The sequence below is a fragment of the Panthera uncia genome, chromosome A2, assembly GCF_023721935.1.
Source record: "Panthera uncia isolate 11264 chromosome A2, Puncia_PCG_1.0, whole genome shotgun sequence".
NCBI classification, from domain to species: Eukaryota; Metazoa; Chordata; class Mammalia; order Carnivora; family Felidae; genus Panthera; species Panthera uncia.
This window is the reverse complement of record NC_064816.1, coordinates 121,595,433-121,622,314: the sequence shown is the minus strand read 5'-3', so window position 1 is coordinate 121,622,314 and position 26,882 is coordinate 121,595,433. Positions and strand designations below refer to the sequence as shown.

General features: G+C 49.8%; 1 protein-coding gene across 1 annotated transcript in view; it reads right to left on the bottom strand.

The window, feature by feature from the left end:
• Positions 1-1,172: 1,172 nt before the first annotated feature.
• The window catches only part of EEPD1 (endonuclease/exonuclease/phosphatase family domain containing 1), a 112,142-nt gene continuing 86,432 nt past the window's right edge, over positions 1,173-26,882 (bottom strand). The window contains exons 4-8 of the mRNA XM_049641695.1: positions 15,602-15,712; positions 11,779-11,913; positions 9,406-9,544; positions 4,677-4,871; positions 1,173-2,457 (exon numbers count right to left, since the gene is read on the bottom strand). Coding sequence (XP_049497652.1) covers positions 2,258-2,457; positions 4,677-4,871; positions 9,406-9,544; positions 11,779-11,913; positions 15,602-15,712 — 780 coding nt within the window. The 3' untranslated portion in view covers positions 1,173-2,257. The remainder of the gene's footprint in view (positions 2,458-4,676; positions 4,872-9,405; positions 9,545-11,778; positions 11,914-15,601; positions 15,713-26,882) is intronic.

Below are 26,882 nucleotides of genomic sequence, written 5' to 3'. Positions count from 1 at the left end.
ATGGGTTCGAGCCCTATATCGGACTCTGTGCTTATGGTGTAGAGCCTGCTTGGGATTCTATCTTCCTCTCAGCCCCTCCCCTGCTTGCTCTCTCTCTCGCTCTCTCAAAATAAATAAACATTAAAAAAATTAAAAATAAAATAAAAATAAAATCTATTGAAGACAGCAAAAACGAGAAGAAAGAAAACAAAGCAAAGCAAAACCCAAGCCCAAACCATCCCCCAAAGCAAAAACCAGGAGGGCTGGGTCTCGAACTAGAAGAGCTGCCTCAGCACACAGCTTCCTGAGCAATGGCTTGGACCTTAGGAGCTAAAGCTGAGGCCACTCTGCATATGAGGTGTGGCTGCTGAGTCTGCCTCCAGCTCAAACAGAATGGCCTTCATCAGGGCCATTTAACTGGCTTTCTTTTCCCTTCCTCTCACTTAAGAAGCCTTTATTTCCATAGTTTTGGTGCAAAAGTCAGCCTGGCTAAAAGGATTGGGGCAGCTGGCTGGCAAATGCTGGTGGAGGTTTGCACTCTAGATGAGGCACCAAAAAAGGTTTGCTCAGCTGGGAAGCTGAGCTCACCCTTTCCTCCCTGCCGTGTTGTTTCCTTCTAACTAGAGCTCTTTGGGTCAAGGCTCAGCCATCACAGACTCCGTGCCTCCAGTGGTCCAGTCTGAGTCCAAGGGAGAGGCACTACTCACCCTCCTACTGGAGAGACAGTCCCTCGGAGCGGGCATGGCTGATGCCCAGGGATGCTCAGAGCCCCAAGGAAGGCCTTTCTTCCTGCGCCCATGATCAGTGATGCTCCTTGGAGCTGGGCAGTCCCAAAGATGGTTTCTGGTGGAAAATCGGCCTCTTTCACTGCATCCAGCCCCAGACTCGAGTCACAGGGATCACACTGTGTGGTGACAACAGTTTCTGGGTGCTGGTCTGCATCAGGTTTCAGTGCGGAAGAAGAATAAACCCTCAGCTCCCATGGTGACCTGGAATAACCCAGGTGATCCAGGCTCATGACTCACACATTCACTATCAACCGTGCTACTTACACAGCACTGCTGTTGGCAAGTGTAGAGTTGATATGTGGGCCTGGACTTTGGGCTGGGTTTGGATTCCATCTATTTACTTACCGGTTGTGTAAGCTGCAGGAGGTTAAGCTCTCTAAGCCTTCGTTCCTTTGGCTGTGAAGTGGGTGTTATAATCCTGGTCTCACGGGAGACCTCAGGGAGAACCATGCCATCTAAGGAGAGGGACCCTGGTGGCGGTTAACATGTGCTTGCCCCCCTGCCCGACTGCCCCCCAAAATAGACCCTCCCTCAATACTCCCAGGCTGAGCTTCCTGCGGACCCAGAATCAACAGATATTCCTCAGAAGCACTATCAGGCAGCTCTGGGCTAGGGATCGGATTGAAAAGTGACGAGGGCGGGGAGGGAGGAAATGATATCACCCTGACAGAATTCTTGTCCAGCACAGGAACCTCTGCCGAGCGTCCAGAGGCACAAGTGGGGCTCAGTGTACAGGACAGTCTAGCCAAGGGTTCAGAAGACAAAGAACAGGCTGGGAGGGAGAAGGTCACAGAATGAATTTTATGGTGATCTCAGGGGGTCGACAGGGATGCGAGAGGCATCGCTGCAACGTGGGGTGTAAAGGAGCAGGCTCCCCGGACGACGGCGTCACAGAGGCACGGGAGTGGGCACAAAACACCCGGGCCAGGGAGCACCCGGCCCCTTCCCCCAGGACTCTCACTGCAACCAGGCATGTTCATCTCTGTTTATTTTTTTCAGAACAAAACTAAAAATCACCACTCAAAATATTTGAGGAGAGTGCTCAGCTCAATCACAGTTAAAAGCTTTATGTAATTTGCAGCCAGAGCATCATGGACTGGTGGTCAGAAAGGAGAACTTCTGGCATTGCTCGGACAGGGCCTGGCAGCCTGAGACGGCCCTCTCTTGCCCTGTCAGCCCCACTACTGTCCTCTGTATGCTGCCACCCAGGGCGGCAGCCGGCCAGCCTGAGTCTGCTGAGGTAGATGGCATCCACACGTTAGAAGCCATCTTAGTTCCCCACTGTGCTTCCGATTTGACCATCCGGTACCTCCCTCCCCCATTAGGGGTCCAAAAATGTCCACAAAGAAGGCAGGCAGGTCGAGGCCCAGGTGCTAGTGTTGTCAGGATGAAGACTGAGACAAAGTTCTGAGTCCTCGTCTTCACCTGGAAGGGCGAACTCCCTGCCCGGGGCCTTCCGGGTCAGAGGTGAAAAAAGAGATTTGGTGCCATCATCGCTCGTGTTTAATGTTGGCTTCGCTTCGCTCCAAAGTGACCCCGTTGCCATTCCGAGGGCATTCCTTCTTGTTCCAATCCTTTTCAGTGTAAAATTCGGCTAGCACGGGGCAGTGCTCAGAAGCCACTCCTCCCCAGGACCAGTTATCTGGAATCCAAGGGTTCGTGAGGCCTTCTCTCACTACAGCCCAGTGACCTGGAGAGACAGAGGGAAAAGAGACGCAGAGATGAGGCCTGGGGCTGGGTGGGGTCCTGGCTGGCAAGAAGAGGCCTCTGTTCAATGTCTGTAAAGTCAGGATTCCCTGGCGATACTCCTCAGATATCCAGCTTGCCTGTGCAAACAAAATGTTCCAGCCAATTTGGTTTCCTGGAAAAGTGAGGGCTTACCATGTAGGCACTGAACACCCCCCTGCCCCCCGAGTCTAGGCCTCCCGCCCATTCACGTATCAGCCTATGGTTGACCTCCTCCTCACTATACAGCTTTTCTAATCTGAGCAGCAAGAGTAAATATATTTGACGTAAGGTCAAATGTCTCTCAAAGATGTCCAAAGTGAAAGTTTATTTCACAAAGCAAAGGCAGTAAGTGGGGGAGGTAAAGGAGTTCTACAGGAAAGAGTAAAAAGGAAAAAGTTCTTACAGAGGCTTATGAGCAAGTAAAAGTATTTTAAAATAATGCTTCAGGGGGTGCCTGGGTGACTCAGTCAGTTAAGCGTCCGACTTTGGTTCAGGTCATGATCTCATGGTTCATGAGTTCAAGCCCCGCATCAGGCTCTGTGCAGACAGCTCAGAGCCTGGAGCCTGCTTCAGATTTTGTGTTTCTCTCTCTGCCCCTCCCCTGCTTGCCCTTGTCTCTTTCTCTCAAAAATAAATAAATATTAAAAAAAATTAAAAAAAAAACTCTAATGCTTTAGAAACATATAAAGCACAAGTATATTTGAAAAACAGTGAGGGGCGCCTGGGTGGCTCAGCAGGTTAAGCATCCAACTTCGGTTCAGGTCATGATCTCAGGGCAGTTCGTGAGTTTGAGCTGTGCTGACAGCTCGAGCCTGGAGCTTCCTTTGGATTCTGTGTCTTCCTCTCTCTTCCCCTCCTCCGCTCGTGCCCTGTCTCTCTTTCTCAAACATTACAAAAAAACTAAAAAAACAAAAACACAAACAGTAACAGAATAGTTACAGAAGGGAGCGTAGTGAGGGAGCACGGCCAGAGACCTCCAGTGAGAAGCGAGGTCACATTAGTGGAAGCGCGAACAGGTCTGGGCTGAGCCACGGCCTGCCCACGTGACAGTTCCATGATGGTGGCCACTCTTCCCTGTACCTTCGTCTCTAGCTTCGCAGCAAGGGGACGGATGAAATGATTCCTACCTTCCTTCTGGCCCTGTGTTCTCAACCGTCCAGCTCTCCTGATGAGAGCCGCTCTCTGCAGGCACCTCCTGGCAGCTGGGCAGGCTGTGGCCGCTCTCCGGCCCACCGCACATTTTCTGCAAGCTGCATCTCGCCTAGTGTGATGATGGTCACTCCCCCCGAGACCCGCTTCCCTCGTCCTTCAGATCCTCCCCGACACAGTCCAACAGGCAACTGGCACCCAGACAGAGGTAGAAGCTGGTGACACAGTCCGGACTGGCGAGAAGATCTCAGCCCTGGCTGCCCGTTAGGCTTATACAGGGGCGACCCCAGAATTGCACTTTCACCAATGTGGAATGTCTCCCTGAAGTATAATATGTGTAACACGTTGGGACTGAGTGAAACAACCAGGCAGGATTGAGGACTACTGTTCTCGCCATTCATCAAAAAACCTTACCGTCACTGTCACTGTCGTATTTCCGACCGATTGCTTCCTGACTCAAAGTCTGCTCAGCAGACTCGGTCGGGGGCTCCGTTGCGGCGCTCAGATTCCCCACCGCACCCTGATCCTCATACAGTCTGTGAGAAGCATGTCCCCTGTCCTACCGTGACGCTCTGAGACATGTCTGCTCATCCTCAGTGGCTGTCCCTCGCCCAGACAGTGCGGCAGGAAGCCTCGGGCCACAGCACGGTGCCTGAATGTTATGATGCTTAAGGAGTGTCTGCTAAATGACTGAGTGTCCTTAAATTAAAGTGAGCTATCAGCTCATCTCTGAATCGGTACCCTGCTGGCCTAGAACCAGGTTTGCCTAAGACACAGTCAGTTTGCCACTCCTGAAGACCAGTGAATGCCTCTTCATTATTTTTCACAGCCCCTCTTAGCCCTTAAAAGTGGCTCTGTTTGAATGATAATTATACAGGCACCTAAATGATACATAATCCTGTCAATGCCCACGGAGGCGGTGAGAACTCCTGACCAGAGTTATCAAGCCAAAGGACCTGGAACTATCAGTTCAGATGGGTCTCTCTTACACCATTTCTGAACAGGAAAAAGAACGAGTGACTTCTGCTTTACCTGTGAAAACCTTCTTTAAGCTTTTACTGATCCAGATGTTGTCCAAAGACTTTGAGCCTTGGGGGTTCTTGGTGCTGATGTTGGTGAAGGTGTGTGCAGGGACCAGGTGGTAGAATTTTTCTTTCCTTAAGATATCATAGTCACTGCTGTCAGGTCCCTGGCCGAAATCTCCTAAAACAATCATGTCTTTTTCTCCTGGAGGTAGAACAAAGAAAATCAGGTATTTAAGAGGTTGTGGGAGGTAAACCCAAATTCACTATAACCCACTAAGTGGGATCCTGATTCTCTGATTGGACTCCCCAGGGTTAGGAATGCATATGCTTCTCATTCTTCCAATTTTTCCCAATACCATGTACAACAAACATAAAACCAAAATATACGCAAAAGTTTAAGAGTAGGTTTGTAACCCATTTGGAAAAGGAAAGATATGTGAAGCAGAGATCGCCTCTGTTCCAGCTCAGGTGTTCCAAATCTCATGGCAGAAAAAGCCTGAGGGTCTTGTCCAGATATTTAACAAGAGCTGGAAAAAACATTTATTGGGCACAGTGGGGGAAAAAACATGCAAATACTACAAGAGGGTGGCCATCTACAAGTCAAGGAAATCATCCCTCTGACAGCTTGATCTCAGACTTCCAACCTCCAGAACTGTGAAGAAATACATTCCTATTGTCTAAGCCACCCAGAGTATAGTATTTTGTCATGGCAGCTCTAGCAGACTAATACAGGGCCAGAGTGAGAGGTTTTTCCCCTTGTTTTCAACATTTCTACCATTGTTTGATGTTCACTAAAGCAACTTAATCATCACGAAGTACTGAGTCATCACAAAGTATTTCCCGGAAGGAGCAGACATTCTGAGAGGACAGTGGACCCCAGCTAGGCTCTGGGATTCCCATACCTCTGCCGTCTCGAGATTCCCTTCAGGGGAGCCACATTATCGTGGCTAGCAGGGTGTCTGTCCTAGCTTTCAAGGGAGTCTTTAAGAAAGGCAGTTCATAAACGAGAGCCCAAGGTATCCGAGACCTGCAGGAAGTCTTTCTCCGGGACACCAACGTGTTTCAGCAATAATGGCTAGAGGCAAAGAAATCTGAAGTGAAATGACAAAAGCCACCAGCAGAGGGCACTCGTGCACTGCAGATGACACCCGCTCTGGGGACCATGAGGGACAAAAGGGGGTGCGATGGAAGACCCTCCTGGGGTTCCACCTGTGGCCTACAGAGATGTAATGGTACCCCTAGGCTGTATCTCAACAACATCTCAACATGACTTGAGAAATCCGTGCCAACTTCAACAGGAAAGCAGACTTGAGAATAAAATGAACAACTCCTACCTGGCCAGTGCTAAGGCCATCCATGAGCCTTCATCCTGGCCATCCATGAGCCTTCACCTGGTATTGGGCCTCCTCCACAGGTAAGAAGCTAAGTCTCTGAGAGGCTGAGTGGCTTGCCAGCCCTCAAGCTCACGGCTCTTCATAAAGGGCTAGAATGCGAGAGCCATGAGGACGTGGGCGGCTGTTCACAAAATCCCATGTGCCTGGAACAGTGCCTGCTGCACGGCAGACACTCGATAAGCACGTATGGAACAAATGGGTGAATGAGGCACGAGGAAAGCCCCCAGAATTAAGGTGTACTTTTTGAAAGGAGAAAAGACAAGGATGCTATGTTTACTAAATAACAAGAAAAGCCGAAGGTTAGGAGAAATGAGGCAGGACGTTCCCATATAACGAGACACGTTTTCATTGGGACGCAGACCCGAAAAAGTTTGGGCCAAAAGCGATTCTGAAACCAGGAGAGATGTTGGTGTCAGAGGTCAGCAGACACAGCTCTGAGTGACTTCAGGAATGACAACACCACAGCTCTTTCTGAATGCGCACATCCAGGTCTCTCACAACTCATCCGCTTTTGGTTAAATTGCTCTCCGTGATGGGGCGTCTGGGTGGCTCGGACAGTTACACATCTGACTCTTGCGTTTCGGCTCAGGTCTCTCGGCTTTGTGGGTTCAAGCACCACGTTGGGCTCTGTGCTGGCAGCAAGCACAGTCCTTGCCTCCGAGAATCCACAGGTGCACAGAGGCCTGAATTCTCCTAAAAAGCCATCTGCCTGGGATGGGATCCTTAGTTCCCAGGAGCGGCAGGGAGGATGCTTGGGGCTGACTTCCTCAGATAGTTCCTAGATTTACAGGACGCCAGTGACAATAGCAAGAGCTGGTTGCCACTGAGGGATAGTCCTACCCAGATGCCAAGCCATACTATGCACCCTGTTTCACGCTGAGTTCACAGAGAGAGCCCCAGGGGGGTCTGAAAGAAAGCCATCCCATCAGAGGACTGGCACACCACACACTGAGGTCAACCCAGATGCGCATTCCAGACAAAGGCAGAAAGGCCCAGAGTTCGCTAATCAAATTGGCTCTGTTTGCTCTGATAGCTGTGGAATAAAAGCTTAGTCTTTGTTTTAGCTCAGCCACCTCTGCTAATAATCAATTTTCCCTTGTACCTTGGGCACGCTCGAGAACTTCCTGAACCCTTGGGTCTGCTGTGTCACCAGTTAACAACTGGATATTAGTTATAAGCACAAGGGCACTGGGAACATGAGTCACTGTCCATACCCGGACAAGTCAAGGCAAGCCGGGCTATGGGTCAACAGTCCCTTGGCAACTTGGAATGAAAACCTGACCGCACTCTGGATGTCAGAAAAAACAGTGAGACGTTATCAGAGAAGTTATGAACTGGCATCTTTTTTTTCTGCTTCCGTGTACAGACAAGGAAAAGCTTGAGGTCGAGAACAGAAACGTCCACAGATTTTAAATGCTATGAAGTCATCTTTTTAATAGGCTAGAGACAAGCTGTGGGTGAACAATTTCCCACAGAGCTGCTTCTTGGATGGAGTATCTCAGCTTAGACATCTTTGTGACTTTTTTTTTTTAGCCGGAAGACCCCTGATTTAAGTAGAATGCTAGTCACAGCACATCCTGGTTCACAATGTAAGTTGCCTATCAACATCCACAGCAGCATTATTCACAACAGCCAAAAGATGGAAACCAGGTATTCACCGACCAATGAATGGATAAACAAAATGCAGTATATATACACAACAGAATAGTATTTGGCCTTAAAAAGGAAGGAATTTTTTTTGAGAGAGAGAGAGAGAGAGAGACAAAGAGAGAGCATGTGCATGTGAGCAAGGGGCAGAAAGAGAGAGAGAGAGAAAGAGATAGAGAAGCTTCTATCAGGGGCTCGCCTGAAGCGGGGCTCACACTCACCTGATGTGGGGCCCAAACTCACGAACAGTGAGATCATGACCCGAGCCAAAGTCAAATGCCTAACGACCGAGCCACCCAGGCACCCAAAATGGAAGGAAATTGTGACACATACTACAACATGGATGAACCATAAAGACACGATGTAAGTGAAGTTAGCCAGCCACGAGAGGACAAATACCGCATGACTCCATCTGTACGAGGTACCTAGAGTGCTCCAATTCATAGAGACAGAAAGTAGAAGGGTGGCTGCTGGGGGCTGGGGAAGGAGGCGGTGGGGAGCTCATGTTGAACGGGCACAGAGTTTTGGTTTGGGAAGATGAAGAAGTCTTGCAGACGGAGGGACATCATGGTTGTAAAACCATGTAAATGTACGTACTGCCACCAAACGCTTAAAAAAAACGGTAAATGGTAAGTGTCTGTTACGTATGTTTTACTACAATCAAAAAGTCTTTTTAAAATGTAAAGCTCTAATTTGACCAAATTATTTTTATAGCCGAATTCTCACGAGTCACCCCTGTGAGGGGCCAATCTAACATGGACAAGGCTTAGAAAACTGGAGACTATTGGTGAAAACTCAAGAACACGTTAAGACAATTCTGGGCCTCCGGCTGTAAACGCCCACCTAGAGAAGGGCAGGGCTCTGAAAAGTCCAGCCAAAAAGCCCAGTCTTTACAGCAGCGTTAACTCTTCCTTCTGGTCAACCTGCACACGGGAAAATTTCTGTATTGCTGGGGCAGAGCCTGGAAACAGAGAGCCCACTTCCTACTGAAGCTCTGCTCTTTTCACTGCTCTCTTAATCCTCTGGTATGTTTTGAGTCAGCTCGTGTCCGCTGAGCCCTCACTGTGTGCCCGGTACATCCACAGATCACCACCACGCCTCCCCAGCCGCCCCTGTTGAGGCGAGCGCTGGCCAGTCCCTGACTGGACGGGCTACAAGTAGTGTGGTGATTTCCCTGAGGTCCTACAGCGACTGAAGGAGCCAAGACGAAATGTGGGTTTTCTGAGAGCTCCAGGCTGATCTGCATCCCAGCAGGGAGAAAAAAATCTACCTTGTGCTAATCAGGACTTTCCCAGTCACCAACTGTCTTTCCTTCACAAGACGAGCACGTGCCAATCTGCAGGTGGCATCACCACAGCAGCAGCTGAACGCAGGAGGACTTGTCACGGGGGAGGGTGTCGTCACTTTTTTCCCCCTTAATCCTTTCCATCAAAGAGAGGCTGAAAAGCCCCAAAGCCGACAGTGTGGAGCGTGCATGGTAGGCCCAGAGACGGAGGTGTCACCATGCACAGGGGTGGCTGGGTTCCACGATATGCAGGGGCTGACAGATGGTCTTCTGTGCCCCCAGCATGCACTGCTGCTGACAGCCCTGTCAGCCTAAGGGATCGGAGGGATGCTCCGAAGAGGCAGCCCCCTGCCTGCCCCCTGCAGAAGTGGGAGCTGTCGGCCCAGCCGAGGATAAAGACAATCTCCTACCTTTCAGGGTTTCCTGCAAGGTCTGTGCAAAGGTAGCCAAGCGGTGGCTGTCACTGTGATTCCTGCTTGGATTGTCGCCCCCTGGGAGGATCATGGATGCCAGGTGAAGGTTCACAAGGGTCAAGTCATTGCTTCCCACCTAGGCAAGAAGAAACAAAGCAACAGGGACAGGCTCAGATGCTCATATTTCCTGTATTCGTTGCTTCTGACTTAGGAACAGCTTCCTGCACGATGTTGACAACAGCAAACACAAACAAGGCAAGCTCACACTCCAAGAGATAATGCAAGACAGATCGCGCTTGGATTCTTTTGAGGCCCCTGTAGGACATCACACCCCCCTTTCCAACTTAGGGTCTGGAAAACCAGGTGCATCTGGAAAGGTCAGGTTTTGTTTTTTGTTTTTTCCTTGTAAGCAACCACAAAACGGGAGGCGGTGGTTCCCGCAGCTGGTGGTTAAGCAAGACTGGGGTCTTACCCTCTAGGGCCAGACCGTGATCCCTCTGCCAGGACTCACCGCTGGGACCCACTTCCTTCCCCACCCCACACACATCCCACCTACCCGCCCCCTTTGTGTTCTCTTCTCTCTGGAGACCACTGTGCCCTGCTGCTCACTTTCACCAGATTTCAAAGGAACAGGAAAGCTAGCTGAAGCCTGGCAGCACGGGATACGTCGCAGCCTTGGGTCCCCAGGGCAGGTGTCGTGGTGGGCAGGGACAGAAACACACAGAGATGGTCTCCTGGGCACAGCAGCTTTGCTCAGCTGCTCGGGTTTTGGCACTCCTGCCCTTCCATTTGTCGTGGTGACAAACGCTAAATACTGCCAGGAAGGACAGGGGTGCAGGGGGAGCCCCCACGAAGTGAAGGCTTCACTTCATTTCATCTTACAGACATGACCCCAGTTCACCATCACCACCACCCAGCCTGGAGAGCCCTCTGCAGCTGTGGCTCTGACCACAGAGAAACCACCTTAAGGCCACAGGCAGGGAAACCCTGCCTAGGAGGAGAACCTGGAGCCTGCTCCAGATTCTGTGTCTCCCTCACTCTGCCCCTCCCCTACTCACACTCTATCTCTCAAAAATGAATAAACGTTAAAAAAAAATAAATAAACAAAATTGGAGACACCGGTTGGTCTGGCTGTTGCCCTGCTAGGTCAAAGCAAGTGCGACCACTTTACATAAAACAGAAATCCAGGGTGGCACTAGGAGGTTTTGAAGAGGGTAACTGGCAGATTTTGCACATCAATCTCCTAAGCACAACCACAGGCACCCCCAGGCGTGCGTGTGCACACAGAACCCCAGCAACTTTGCAGCCGGGGGCAGAGCCTGGTCCAGATCCCGGCTGCAACCAACACAGCTCCCAGCACAGAGGCTGCCCCTGCCACGTGCCGCCAGAGACCGTGCTGTGATTTGAGGCAACTCTCAGGCTCCAGAACTGCTCTGGAGCACACAGAAGTGGGGGGGGGGGCAGGGGGTGCTCAAACACCCAGCAGGCTCTGTGGCAAGGGACCACTCTTGCCTGACCCTGGATTTCACAGGTAAGTGCCATGGGGATAAGGTCAATTGAGTGCCAACTGGGAAATCTATTTTGGCTGCTGGCTTCTTTTTTCCTCCTAATGCCCAGCTTCTGACTGTTTGTTGTTCATGATGTATCCCAGGTGCATCCCGGGCAATCAAAAAGACAGCTCAGATCAGTCCCCCTACTCCTATCGATGCTCACGTAGGGAAGGGCTCATCTGGAGAGGTCAGTGGTGGGGCTGCCCTGACTCCACAACCCAGAAGCTCCTCTTGAAACCCTCCAAACTCAGATGACCCCTTGAAGGTCTTCCCCTCCCCACCCCCAACCTCCCACCCCACCCTTCCACCTCCTGGTAAGGAGAAGCATATCCTCAGAACCCATTCTGCTGTCCTCTAATCCAGTGATCTCCAAATGCCAGAGGAATGAAGAAGCACTGAAGGTACCTTTGAAAAATAGGCAGTCCTGGGCCCTGTCCCAGAAATTCTGTGTGTTTGGGGTACGGTCCAGGAATCCCTGATTTTAAGACAAGCCCCCCAGGTGATTCTGACGCGCGTTAGGTTTGGGAGCCAGCCATTTGATCTTCTGTGCCCAGATGCCAGAGTTATCAGAGCTAGAGTCCTCACCGCCCCCCACCCCCCGCCCCCCGCCCCCAATCCCTCTCATTCCTGTTCTGGACAAGTTCACCGGCCAAGGGAACCCCAGGAGGACATGCTGACCTGACCCTCAAAGAGAATGAAATCAAGACAAAAAGAAGAGGCCGCTCTGGATCTCAGTTTAGAAAGGGACCCCCTACCCCCACCCCCCACCCCCACCCCCCAGCTTTTAGAAGTAGACCTTCACAGAAACATGGAATGGTACCTTGAACCTCGCAAGGTACGGGCTGGGACCCGTGGGCTTCCCATGCCCGTTGCCAGGTGAACTTTCCTGCGAGGTGGCGTCTCTCAGCTCCACCCCGGCCGCAGAGTCCCACAGGAATCCAGAGAATCCAGCCCCCTGCGGGAGAGGAACAGCTATCAGTCTGAATCAGGATTCAGCCCCACGCTGGGGGAAGAGGCAGGGGAAGCCAGGAGAAGATTTGGGGCAGCAGTGGTTGGTTCTGCACTGGGTCCTGAGATCACATGCACAGGGACTGTTTCAGAAACAAAAGCACACCCCCAAAGCCACAGCACGTTCCTCCTTGCCCCCAGCCCCAAATATCCCATGCTGCCAATTTCAGAGTTTTATGTGGAGCCAGAGGGGCCTAGGCTGTTATCTCTTTGGGGGTGAAGTGAAGGGAGGCTCCAACTAAGCACAGAATTATCTTTTTAATCATCACATCCCTATGACAGACACTCATATCCCTGTCTACCAGGCAGGGGGTCAGCTGCTCAGAGAGGTCAAGTAACTTCCCTAAAATCCCACAGCTGGTAAGCAGCAATGCTGAGAACCAAATAGAAGACTCTCAGCGGTAGGCTTTGCTTACCAATTAGTGGCTGCATACAACAATCAGCACCTAGCAAATCCTCAGTATTTGCTGGATGAATGGAGGTCAGTGCTAAGAGTCACAGTGGTTTAGAAGTGGTCAAGGGCCCTCTGCGGGTGAACAGGTCTGCAGCCCCGGTGCAGGGCCCCATGAGGGCCAGAGAGTTGTGTCAGGAGTGTCCCAGGGCTTGGTGCTAAACGCTGCCATCTCCGGCTTCAGAATCTGCCAGCTTCTCACTGCTATCCCTGGGGGCCTTCTGCAAAGAGGAAAAGCTTCCTCTCCCACCTCACTCCAGCATCTAGAGGCTCTGCCGCCCGAGACTGGCAGCGGGACCCGTGGCATTGCTGGAGGGGCCGGTGGTGCTCATTGCGAAAAGAAAGGAAGTGACTCTGCACAACCTAAGTGGCCTCTGCTGAGTCCCCAGCATCGGCTGGACCCCAGCCGCATGCCTTGCTGGGCTCAGCACCTCAACTAGACCAACTTGTGTTGAGGAGGAGGGAAGGAACGAACAGGGAACTGTGTTCTGCATGCTTTGGTATTTATAGAACCATAGGCCTGCCCGCCCACTGGAGAGAGCACCAGCTTAAGAATCAGAAGAGCTGGATCTCAGGGCCACCTGTGTCACTCAGCTGCGGGACTATGGGAGCCCCCCCACTTTTCTAAACCTGTTTCCTTGGGTACAAAGTGAGGAAAACAGGATTTGCCCTTTTGGTTTGGGAGGGTTATCCCCCCTTTACTGCTTCTCAAGCAGTGGTGCCAGAGTAACCTTCCTAAAGTACCATTCAGATGGTCAGCTCTGCTGAAGAACCTTCAGTGGCTCCCCAGTGTGCACGACCCACTGCCCGAGGGGCCCTCCCAGTAGGTACCTTCCTGTTCAATGCGGCCCTTCACACCTGCTCACCCACGTTCCCAGCAGGACCGGGTGTTCCTGGGAGCGTCTCCCAGCCCCGGGACCCAGGAGGCCCCACCTCCAGAAGAACTGCTGTGCCTCTAAGCCGGGCCATGGGAGATCAGGTGTTAGAGCCAGAGCCCTCAAATGGGATTCGGGGCTGACTCCACCTGGTGGCGGCTAGAGGACTTTGGGGCAAGTCGTTTTGTCTTTACAGATCGCAATTTCTCATGTGCGGCTGTCCCTCCAGCTGTGGGGCAAGGACCCGAGAACTGAAGAGAGGCACGTGGATGTCACTGCAGGCATGGGGCAGACGGCAGGTGCAGCTACCCCTCTCCCATCTCCGTCCCGGGTAGAGATCGAACGTGTGCCACTCACAGATACAATTTATCAAACAGTGTTTAAAGAATTTTTAGGTTATCTGCCCATATTTAAGATTCAGTAAATGTCGCATTAAAATCCAGGTATGTGCATCTTTTGAGAGACCAGAAGATTTGTCCACACGAGGCCCACAACCCTCCACGGCAACAAGTGCGTGGGCACAGCCTTGCAGCCTGGCACAGCCTGCCGCCTCACGTGGACGCTGCCAGGCCCTGGCCTGTGTGCAGTTAATAAAGCATTTCAATGTACATTATCTTTTTAAATCCTACAGCCACCCAGTGACTTAAGGAAGGGGCTATTGCTCCCATTTTAGAAATGAAGGTACGGAGGCTGAGAAGGTTAAGTGGCTTGAACTCAGGTCTCCTTGCAACAGCACACTGTTCTCCAATGGCCTTGATGCCCCAAGCAGGAGCAGGGTTTCCTGCCTCGTCCCTCCAACAGGCTGTGAGCTCCCAGAGGGAGGGGCTCTATCAGCTCAGGTTGAATCCCTGCCCTGGGCTCACAATGAGTGAAAACAGGCAGGGCTGCGTCACCGGGTCTGTTTTTCCTACCGATGTCTATCTGGCGTGTAGCAAAGTGCCTGGCATGCAGTAGTAACCTTTCCAATTTTTCAGTGGACAAATAAAGAGTGTTAAATGGACTATAAGATCCTAATGAACCCACCTAAAAGATACTATTTTTTTAAAAAAGGCAAGGTGTGGGCGGGGCAAGGGGGGGTGCGCCTGGGTGGCTCAGTCGGTTAAGTGTCTGACTCTTAGTTTCGGCTCAGGTAGTGATCTCACGGTTTCACGATTTCAAGTCCCACATCAGGCTCCGTGCGGACAGTGTGGAGCCTGCTTGGGATTCTCGCTCTCCCTCTCTCTGCCCCTCACCCACTCATCCTCACTCTCTCGCTCTCTCTCTCAAAATAAATAACATTAAAGAAAAAGGCAAAGTGGTAGTGTTATTTCTATGTAGACTGAGTAGGAACAACCATGGGCTACCAAGGGAAAGACTAGACACGTTCCAAGTTGGCTTAATTTCCAGCCTATGGGGAAAGTACACTGGCTATCGCCTACAGTAACAATTTACACTCCAAAACATAAATCCCAGAGAAATAAGATTTATATCACCTTTTTAAGTCGTGGCTAAAAAAGAGAGCTTATTGTCAATAATTAACCAGATAACTTTAAGCCAGTATATATTTATAATTTAAAAGTTCCAAATCTCAATATCCCTCACATAAATGCTATTTGTGTGTTTATAAACATGTTGGATATACTAGAGAGAAAGAAATACAACATCTGCATTTATAGAAAAACTATGTGATGACACAATTTCCAACTCAAGATTAGCTACCAGAACTCTATTTTAAAATCTAAAACCCCACTAATATCAAACATTCCAAATGAGTAAAAACCTCAGTCTTGAATAGATCTGTCAGAGTGAAAACATATCCTTACAGTGATTTACCCACAGCCACAGGGGAAATACCAACGAAAGAAGACTCAAAATTAAAATCTGCTCAAAATGTCCACAGAACATTTCCATGTGCACAATTTCTACCACCAAAAGCAAATGCTTCGCCTATGAATTAAGTGAATTTGAAGTTTTCAGTCAATGAACAATGGGCTCTCCACAAACTTGGCAGAGGATAGAACTGTGGCGACAGGATTAAGAGGACAAAGGACAGAAATACCCCATTTGCAGCCTTGGCTCCAGACAGGATTTCTCCTCTCCTCCCAACACCCCAAACCCCCGTTTCCGCCTGGGCAGCCGTCCATTCCCGATCGAAACATGAAGCAAGAACCAGGGCATTTTGCAACGAATAGCAAAGAGCTAAGAAATGTGCAGCAACACAAAATTGCACCAGGGATGTTGGCAAAGGAAAGTTTTAAATGTCTGTGATTAGGGAAAAGAAAGGTTTCCACAAAACGGAGATAAAATCCAAGTTTTGCAAACGAAGGTACCTTCTGGAGCGGCGTGGAGGGCATCTCGGCGACAACGGCCTTCCAGCATCCCCGGGGCTGCTTCCACTTGCGGATGTTGGGCAGGAGAGGCTGGTTTAGCTCCGTACAGAACTGCAAAGACAGAGCACAAGTTGGTGTGTGTTCGTACCGAAAGCACACCCAGCTGGGGGCAGCCGGAGGAGCCAGGAGATGCCTGAGCCTGACTCATCAGCCTTATTCAGAGGCTTGTCGGACTTCATCTCTGTTCTTAGGGTTCGTGAAGACGCAGAGGACTAAAAAAGCCCCACAAATTAAAAAGCAAACTACCTAGAAACGCACAGTTATCACCTGGGGGGGGGAGGGGGGCTCTCAGTTCATAGTCATCAATTTGCTTTGTAGCATTCTAGCACAGATAGCTCAAAACAAGCTGTCAGAATCCTTTCGATCCTTGTAAAACCGGTGGTTTCAAGGTCCCAGGAGGGTCTAGATACCAAACGTGGAGGAAGGAAGAGGAATACGTGGGGGTCTTTTCTCCCCCGAGCCTAGCTCACAGGTGGAAAAGCCCCCCCCCCCCCCCCCCCCATCTAGAACCACCATATGTTCGCTTTGATGCTCTTCCGAGAAGAAAGCCCTGCTGTCGTGGCTCCGACACCCCACGTGTGTTTATAGGCTGTGCTTCTTTTCGCTTGCGCGGCTCCTCCAAAATGGCATGGGAACCACAGAGGGACTTGATCACCAAGGCAAAAGACAACTGCACCGGCCAAGCAAATGAAGGGTGAACAAACTACGTGCTCCCAAAGATGTGGACCAGCTCCTCGAACTCATGCCTCAGTCACAAGCCAGCCTCTTGACGGTTCCTTTGAGGGGGCCCCAGCGTTTGTCATATTTGGGTTTCGTTTGTGAGATGCTCCAGCATCGGATTCCGCCCCTTCTGGGGGGACACCGTGTGTCATGCAAGGCGGAGCATGCCAGTCACCCGTTTCTGTGTCCGGCCCTGCAAAGTGAGTCTTCTGGCTCCCCTGGGCGCCTCTCCACCCCCTCTCCCGTGAGCTGTCCTCAACTAACCTCACTTCCCTCCACTGCTTCCACTTACACCTCTGTCCCGAAGGCCCCCAAACCTGTACCTGCTGCTCAGATTTCTCTCCCAAGGTGTGAACGGCATTTCGACAACCTTTTTAACATTTCTACCTGAATGTCTCCACAGAACCACAAGCCCAACGGGGTCACAAAGGGACCTGCTGTTCCCCTCCCCCCATGTCTATCTCAGTTCCTGGTATTTCCATCCTTAGAGCTGCTCTGACTCGTCCCTCTCCTCCTCCGGCCTGGCCCACTGATTCCACCGCCTCATGGGTCCAGAGCTCCCTCTTTTTGTTCTCTAGTCCCATGGCCGTGGCCTGTTTCAGAGCCCCATCTTCTCTCACCTGGGTCACCAGCAGAGCCGTGAAGTCTTCCTGCCTCTCTGTCATTCAGTCACCCTCCATGTGTCCTCTGGGTAAGTTGTGATGGCCATGCTGATAGCTGCTATCCCTGTGGTTCCTAAAGTACTGCCCGGGGCCCAGGAGCTTCAACATCACCTGGGAGTTTGTTAGAAAGCCTCCGGCCAGGGTCTGATCCTAGACCGACTGGATCAGAAAGGCGAGTGAGGCCCGGTGACCTGTTGTTAACGAGCCCGCCCTGCAGGTGATTCTGATCCCTGCGAAGGTTGGAGAACTGCAGCTGGCCAGACCCTCACAAGCCTCTGCCCCAGAGGCAGGCAGTGCTGTGGGCAAACAGCTGTCAGCTGCCAGCCCTCTGCAGGAGCACCTCAGCTGCAGAGAGCTGCATTCCTGGCCCCTCCTGGGCGGGCCTCACACTGCTTAGCTTTAAGAGGGAAGATGAGCATCCCTCCCTGGGCAAGGGAGGAAGCATGGCAGGAGGTCTACTTTAGATACATGCCGTTCTCTCTCAAAATAAATAAACTTAAAGAAAAAAAAAGAAGAGCAGGGGCGCCTGGTGGCTCCATTGGTTAAGCATCCTACTCTTGATTTCGGCTCAGGTCATGATCTCACGGTTCATGAGATCAAGCCCCACATTGCACTCTGTGGTGACAGTGGGCAGAGCCTGCTTGGGATTTGGTCTCTCTCTCTGCCCCTCCCCAGCTCGTGCTTGCACACTCTATCTCAAAATAAATAAACTTTCAAAAATCTTAAAGAAACAAAAAAGAGATGTGCTGTTCTTGGGGTTCTGCCTTTACAGTTAGACGGTTAAGTGTCTGCCTTTCCCTGATAGCAGATAACATAAAGAACAGAGACTGTACCCAAGTCATCTTTAAAAAAATTGTTTTATTAAGTTTATTTATTTTGAGAGAGAGAGAGAGAGAGACAGAGAGGGAGAATCCCAACCAGCCTCCGCAATGTCAGCGCAGAGCCTGATGCAGGGCTTAACTCACGAACTGTGAGGTCATGACCTGAGCCAAAATCAAGAATCAAGCCCTCAACCAACTGAGCCACCCGGCACCTCCCAGAGTCGCCTTTATAAAGCTCAGCTGACACTGAGCACGGTGCCCCCTGACACTCACCAAGCCTCTGCTGGTGAACCAGGAAACGCCAGGGAAGACGGCACTCCCCAGTCCGTGTATGACACACAAATTGGGGGCGGGGGGACTGCTCCTTGCAGCTGATTATCTAAATAATTGCCTCAATTTTAACCTCACTTTGAGTTTGCCTGAGAAGTGTTCTCTTTGGGATTTGATCATTAGGGCTTTTATCGGTTCCGACCATGGACAGTGTGCTATTCCTAATGAGGGCCTTCACCCCAGATGAATCCCCTTGGCCAGATGGTCTTGGCTGGAAGCCATCCTTGGATGGGAAATGAAGCACTTTGGAAAATGCAGCCGGAATGTATTGACTATAACTTTAGGGAATCTAGCGAGGAAATGGACTCCACAAAGGGTCCAATTTCCTGCCAGGGAATCATTTGCTTGCTGAGTGATCATTAGAGCTGAATCTGAAAATCATTAAAAAGGAGAGAAGCTCCGAATGCCCATCTGGTGCTTTGCTCTTCTCCACGCAGGGAGTCCCGCACCTGGCTGCTCACCCAAATCTCTCAGGATGCACCCTGGGGAGGCTCTATTTTTAAATACCCCCTCCGGTGATTAGCCAGCCACCCAGATTAGAGAACCCGCAGGACCCTGCTGTGCTGGGAACTGCAACATGTAGGAGCCACAAATCACATCTTTCCTAACCCTCAGAGAGCCTTCAGATACCTGAAGACAGGTGAATCTCCCGTTCACGCTGTAAACACCAGCCCCACTTAAACACTCCCATTCCGGGCAACGCCACTGTGATCGGAAGGGTTAGCATGCGAAGGAAGAAGGGACACAGGCTTCCATTGCTCTCCATGCTTACGACTCTCAGAGAAGGCCTTTGGAGCCTAAAGTCAGCTAGTCAAAGTGTGATCATCGGTATCGTCTGGGAATTCATGAAACATGCATATTCCCAGGCCCCTCTCAACCTACTGAGTAACTCCAGGCGGGGGCCAGGTGATCTGCATTTTAACAGCCCCTCCAGGTGCCTTGGATACAATTTTAAAGCTGGTGTTATCAGATGAGGGAAAGACATTCTCCTTTTGTTTTCTATCTAAAAGCTTTTCTTTTGTGGGTAAACTCTAGGAGATTTAAGGAACCCTAATTCCTGACCTTTAAGGGCTACCTATATTTTGTACATCTGAAGCCTTGATCTTGATAACCTCTCTCAGCTCACAGAGTAGACGATCCCCCCACTATGCCCTCTTATTCAGTATCTCATATTATCAGAGACAATTAATAGTTTAAGGAACCAGGGGAAAATTATTTATGGCTAGAAGCGTTCTATGCCCACATCTGCATGCACAGACCTCAGTGCTAGGTAAGGGGTAGGACTGTCTTCTATTTCTAGGGCTGAAAAAAGAATTGCCAGTTTGTTAACTTAGTTGACTGCACTACCAGTTCACAGCAACACTGAAGAGCACCTTTTAGATTCCTGCTACTCAGAGTGCGGTCCGTGGACCGTCAGCACTGACCTCACTTGGGAGTCTGTCAGAAATGCAAAGTCTCAGGCTCACACCATACCTACTGCCTTGAAATCAGCATTTTCTCAGGACCTCAGAGTGATTTACAAGCTTGGCAAGTTTGAGAAGCCTGCTTCGGAGCCTTCCTTGTTTTGTAGACATCGTCCCTATTACCTGCCCCAGCCGGCCTGCATGAGGCGAACACCCTACCAGTTATTCGTGAGTGAACTACAGCAGAGAAAGGTTAAGCCATATGTGAGTTTCCAGTCAAGATCACACGGTGGAGAAGAGTTAGAGGAGGGTCTGAACTGAGGTCTGCTTCCCACTACTCTATCTCCTGGCCAGGCAGGTATAAGAGACGGAGTAGGGCAGGCTCCCAGATGAGGCCAGCCCGCCTTACTGGACGGACCCTTGGGTCCTTCCTCCTGAAAACTTCACAGGAAAACAAAAGCAACCTCTGAGAGCCCTCCCTCTGAACTCTGCCTAAAATTGTTTTATTTAGAACAGCTGGTTCTCAAATTTTCTGCTTCCTCCCCATATCAGCAGGTAGAAACAATACTCTTCTAAGTAAAAGAGGCTCACTGGGGCAGAAAGGGTGGAAATGGGGGGTGTGTAGGGTTGGGACAAAATCTCCCAGGGAGCTGACCTGCACAACCCAAAACTACGACCCTACAAATGTATTTCTAGAATCCTGGGGGCTAGCCCACCATCTGCCTCCATCAAAATCACACTGGTTCTTGTTTTTAAAAGCACAGATCTGTGAACTCCATCCCTCACAGAATCGGAATCTCTGAGGTTAGGGCCAATCTGTGCATTTCTCACAGGATCCCCGATCAGCTTTGAAGCGTGAGCAACTCAGACAAGGCTCTGCAATTGCTTATTTTGAACTCAGCCTTCATATTTTTCATACCTGTGGTCTGGAAAGACAGTTTTCATTGTTCAAAACAAACCTACCATTTCAGCTATCACCCCCACCCCGTGCAAGCATCTGACTGGGCCTCTTCTCAGATAATCCCATGAAGTAACACATGAAGGGAGCCCAGCGCACAGGAGGCAAGCGACAGATACTCGCTGAATGGATGAATCAGAGAGGTCTCCTGAGGATCCCACCTTATGGCTTCTCTCTCCCAAGATGAGTTACAAGAACGACCATAGGCTGGACTTGTTCCTCTAGCTTCAGACCAAACATGGGTGATATCGTCATTCTTTCACACCCACCTCACTACCAGCTTCATCAACACCAAATCCCCTCTGCTCTTTGGCTCAGCAATCATGGGACTCAGTGTCAGAGATTTTAACTCCAATCTACAAGATGCCCAAGGCATAGGCATTCAGAAATGCCAAGTCCTAAGAGAAAAGACTCTTGGCTATGTTTCAGATGTGCTGCGCCCTGGGTCTGCCCTGGATCAGCTGACTCAGCTTGTCTCTGCAGTGACAGAAGGGTTCCAAGGCTTGAGACCAACCGCGATTTGTTCGTGGACCTTTGGACTTTTTTTTTTTCTTTCTTTCTACTCCTCCCCCTTCCTGAAATAAATATTCCTTGCTCATCCAGTCCTGAGTGAGAAACACAAATAGGAAAAGCAATCTAATTTCACTTGGTGGCCTGTCCAGCCACCACCAAGCTCAGTGGTCCTTTCGTCTTCCCCGTTCAGTTAACTTAAAATACCTGTGAGCTAGGTATTAAGATGTGTTACAGTGGTGCCCACAGAGTTAGCTGGAGACAGACTTTTCAGACTACTGGCAGGCATTTTCAAAAGCAAACTCCAAATGGCCACCCTTATCCTGCATCCTGGATGGTGGGGGAGGGATGTCCTCACTTGGAACCCTCTGGGTCAAATTTCCAGATAGAGTTGCTTTGCTTTGAGTTGGTTGTTTTTGCTTGCTTTATGGATCCTGGAGGTGACCTCCTGGACAGTGAGTTTTCCACATGTGAACCGTTAGTTTTCTCTGCACACTCAATGACAGCTTCTGAAAACGCAGTATATGATGGCTAAAGCAGCACAGGTGAGCTTCCTTAAAAAAGATAAGTTGCCATCATAAAATAAAGAAGTCCCTGACTCAGACCATGCAAGGTCAAGAGACTAAACTTTCATTTGGATGCCACAGGCATGGGAGCAAATGACAGAGACAACAGTTTCTGTACCGTTAATTGTAAGCAAGGGCTTATCTTTGCCAGCATCTCCAAGGGCGGAAATGCCATGGACAATAATAGAAGCCAGCACATCTATGGGTATCTGTAAATGATCCCATTTGGAGTGAAACCAAAGAATGGTTGAGGTCATTAAAAAACGTCACTGTACTCTAAAAGAAAACACCAACGCAAAAGCAAATTACATCTCAGTATCAACTCAATAAGAACCATGTTTGGCCTTCTAAGTGTAACAAGCCTATTGCAAAGTTTTTCTGGGATATTTGTTTAGCCTTTAGAATGTTGATATTTTGAAGGTCGATGGGGCAGCCAAGTACTCAGTTACATTGCTTAGTTCTCCTAGGAGCTAAGTGCCTTAATGGTTATCAGCGGTCTTAATGGCCCTGGCACACCTCTTTGCAGAGCAAGGGCTCACACACACAGTATAACATGGACACAAAGCAAAAGCGAAAAGTCTTTCAACCTCCTCTTTGTCTCAATCTGTCCAGAAGAGATCAAGTTTGCTCGGTGGCTTATGCCCTATGTTCCCAAAGAGCCAGGATTATCATAGAAGAAAGAAGCCCCTGTCTTAGGTCAATGCAAACACAGGCACGTATCCCTGAGGGGAGACAGGTGCAATGTGGGACAGAGAGCAGTATAGGGTGAGGGTTCTCCAGGGCTCTGAGCACCTCTGACTTTACTGCTACAGCACTGCCTACAGGGCCTTCCCTACAGGGTCAGGAATCCGCAGAGGGGGAGCGTCGGTCATTCTCTCTGCTCCTTGGGGGCTCATTGAGCAACTACCATATTCCAACATTAAAAGGAAGAACTGGCCTTGGTTTCTTCTAGCTTCGCAAGTTTCCTCAGTGGGCCACCTTCATGGGCTAGAAGAAGAGGAGGAGCTTTGAGACCCTAGGTCTTGGTCTCCCTATCCATCAAGTGCAGGGACGGGAGGAGATGACCCCGTCCAAGGGCATTTCCAGCTCCAAAACCATATGATTCTGGAATTCTAGGAGGCGAGGATGAGAAAAGAGGGAAAGGCAGAGGGGGGAGGGGTGAAGGAAGCGTAGGGAGAGGAAATACAAGATTCTCATAAACTCCTCTCTCCCTCTTTCTCTGTGATAATTGCTGTATGAACTCCACGGAGAAGCTGATTGCATTGAGAGGACACTGAACTGTCCAAAGGCCTTTCCCCCAAACCATGAGAGTGGATTCCACTCTTCCAAAAAACGGCATCAGCTTTCTTTCATGTCCCCTTGGCTCCACCCGGAAGACCCCTCACTAAACTGCCTGGAATAAGAGCATACTCTTAATAGGTAGTAATTTTAATAGGTTAAGTTTGGCTAAGTCCAACAATAGTCAGAAACACAGGTGGCCAGTAACCAACAGCCCAGTCAGCTTCTGAAACCTGTAAAAAAGTAAGAGCCGGAGGGGGAAGGGAAGGGCAGGGAAAGTAAGTGCCAATAATTTGACAGACACTTTTCACAGATTATCACATTTACTCCTACTGATAACCTTGCGAGGCAGGTAATAATGCTCCCGTTTGACCCCTGAGGAAACCAGGCACCATGGCAAGGTCACTCACTGCCAGCAAGTGGGCCACGTGGGATGGGAACCGGGTCTGGCCAGCTCTAATGCCAAAACGCACAGAGGGGAGAAAGCTCAGAAAACAAGCCCGCCAACTGATCTAGGCGACGGTGTATGTGGTGCAGGCACCGTACCACACGCTTTCCAAATCTGGGGTTCTCTGGAACTGAGTCAGTTTCATCATCAGTGCCCCCGGGGTCCCGGGGACACAGAGTTCTGGAGAGGTCACCACATCAGACCACAGCTTACCTCCTGGCAGGGACCAGGCACTGGCGGGACATGCCCATTCTGTAACCTAGAGCCAAGCACTCAGAGCTTCATAAGGCAGCCCCTGCTCTAAAGCTCAGACCCCATCCTTCCTCATCGGCGGGGAGAGGCAGTGAGCTTATAGCCCCTTCATCACTCGGCACAGGGGCCACTTCCAGATCAGCTCCATGAACACGCTCTTTCCATGGGCACCCGAAAGGAATTCTGGGCGAGTGTTCATCCTTGTTTAAACATTATCATGCTGAGGAAGATCAAAAGCAAACAGAGACATTTCCTGAGCCTCCACAAACAGCTAATCATTAGCTGCTTTTACAGAGTCAAGGGAAGGGACACCCATAGGCACTCCTGTCAACAGAACGCTGCTGGTTCTGGTAACCTCTCCTCTGTGTTCTCCCAAGTTACTTATCATGGGTTTCCTGAACAAGAGGGTTAAAAATGACAAAGGTGGGGGGGGGGGCAGGTGCCTGGGTGGCTCAGTCAGTTAAGGGTACGACTTCAGCTCAGGTCACAATCTCGTGGTTCGTGGGTTCCAGCCCCACCTTGGGCTCTGTGCTGACAGCTCAGAGCCTGGAACCTGCTTTGGATTCTGCATCTCCCTCTCTGTCTGCCCGTCCCCTGCTCATGCTCTGTTTCCATCTCTCAAAAAATAAATAAGTGTTAAAAAATTTTTTTAATAATAATAAATAACAAAGGGCTAAAAAGCCTTTCAAGGACAATCAAAACATTTTTCTGCAAGGGGAACTGTAAAATGGAGAGCAGAAGGAGGGGGAGATTTCATAGAGGTGGAAGTTAGGTTAGGAGGAGACGGAGCCACACGGGGCACGGGGATCCCACACTGCCACACTGCCACCACCCTCACCACCATCCTCATCATCCCTCACTGTCGCCCTTCAGGGACACTTCCAAAGGTTCTCGTCTTCTCCAAAGGTCTTCGGATGTGAAGACTCTTCATCTCAGCTAGGAGCGAAGACTGTGATAGTTTTGTGGCTTTTTTTTCCCCCTTCTCTTTAAATTGAGGCTTATGTCTGGATATAAACGAACACAAGCTCATTATAGGATAATTTGTAAAGTAGAGAAACACAGAAAAATCTAAGCAGAATACCACTGGGCAGGACAAGCACTGCCAACCTTTTGTGGATTTCCCTGCAGGCTATTTCCTATGGAGTTTGTTACTACATCTGTCTGTCCGTATAGATGCACATGGTTTTGCGTTCTGCTTTTCCTGCTTACCACTGTGCCACAGGATTACAATACCTTCTAAATTCACGGCATGAGCCATCTGACATGCTATGATATGGACAGGGCAAGCCATACCACAGTGGTGGAGGTTTCACTACTTGGAAGAAATTTCTGCTTGAGGCTCATTTTATTTCACTGTCAACATCTTAAAATCACCTAACAAAGTAGTTGTAAGACCGATTCTACCCTCACCTGCTCAAAATGATTTCATCCACAGGTGTAAATAAAAATCCCAAGTAAGTTAGCATTTAAAATTATAACGTGTTCATTTTTGAAAATGCATCAGGAGGTCTTTGTTTATTTAAATATATATACCTGTGATAAACACACAGCAGTACAGGGCCCCAGAGTGCATTAAACCCCTGAAATGTACAATCAGAAGGGAAGTGACACTTTCTTTTTTTAACCCCCTGATATAAGAGATGGGAGTTTTTAAAAATAGTTTCTTTCATCTTAAGATAAATAACTTTCACCTTTATTTTTTCCCTCTAGCTTTGTTTTTTAATAAAACGTCTCTCTAGAGAATTTGTCCTGCTGTCCGTCTATCTGTTAGGACCCTCGGGCGTGTACAGAAGGTGGGGGCGATCGCCAGGTCAGAACTCAATGGGATGTCTACTCCACTCTGGTGCCTTAACCTAAGCTGTGATGTTAAATGGGGTCATGTTCATTATTCAAGGATGAGGTTAGGAACACAGACTCTAGAAAAAGGCTGCATACGTCCAGACTTCGGCTCTACCACTTATCAAGAGTTTTGACTCTGGGCAAATGACTATTCACCCGCTCCACCCCTCAGTTTCCCCATCTGTAACAAGAGGACACAAACTGTTCCTGCCTTACCAGTTTGCTATTTCTTAATTTTTAAAAAACATGTATTCATTTTTGAGAGACAGAGAGTAAACTGGAGAAGGGTAGAGAGAGAGGCAGGCTCCAGGCTCTGAGCTGTCAGAGCCTGGAGACTGAATCGGAAGCTGGCTCCAGGCTCTGAGATGTCAGCACAGAGCCTGATACGGGGCTCGAACCCACAAACCATGAGATCATGACCTGAGCTGGAGTCAGACGCTTAACCAACTGAGCCACCCAGGTGTCCCTGCCATTTCTAAAGCAGGTAGCACAGGGCTTGGCACACAGCAAGTCTCCTGTGTGTTCTTGTGGCTGTGCTACAGATTGGACCACTCCACCATGACAAGGCCATGGAAGGAGGGTCCCCGCCTTCAACTTTCCACACACGATGGCACAATTCTCAAAGCAAACCAGCTGAGGAAGTGAGCAGGGGCAGGGGCCAGGGCCAAAAGCCAACACATCGCAAGCTGGGACATAGAGACCACTGAAATACAGCCCTGCAGATACGGACAGAAAGACGGGAAACTAGTTGCTAATATTCTTCTCTGGTGAAGAGGAAAGAGGATTCATGTAAGCATTCAATAAAAATGTAACAAGCATTAACTGTGTGTGTATCCTGGGTCAGGCTCTGGAGCTATAATGGTGAGCATTAGAAACATGGTCCCCTGCCCTCCCCGTATGAGGGGCAGGGGGTGATGTAAGCCCACTTTAAAAAAATAATTATATTTATGATACTTTTATTGAGGTCATTCTAGTGCCAAGTACTGAACACACATGAATTCATTTTGTTCTCAAAATAGCTTCCTAAGGTAGGTGTTATTATGATCCTCATTTGATGGATGAGAAAACAGAAGCACAGAGAGGCTAATTAACTTGCCCAAGATCACACAGCCAGTAAGAGGCAGTGCTAGCATTTGAACCCAGGCAGTCTGACTCCAGAACCCATGTTCTGTGAATAGCCTTCTTTTGTTTCTGTCGACACAGTTATTAATCAAATAATCATCCACACACAAAACTGTGGCTGAGACGTGGGCCACAAAGGAGTGGTTCCAGGAGCCTGTGGCATCCATGACAGTGGCAGTGGGGGTGGGGGTAAGAGGGGTTTGACTTAGTCAGGGACGGCTTCCCTGAAGAGGTGATGCTTGAGCTCAGAACCCAAGGATGAGTCAGAGTTAACTGGTTAAAGAGGAGGGGAGAGCAACCCAGGCAGCCGGA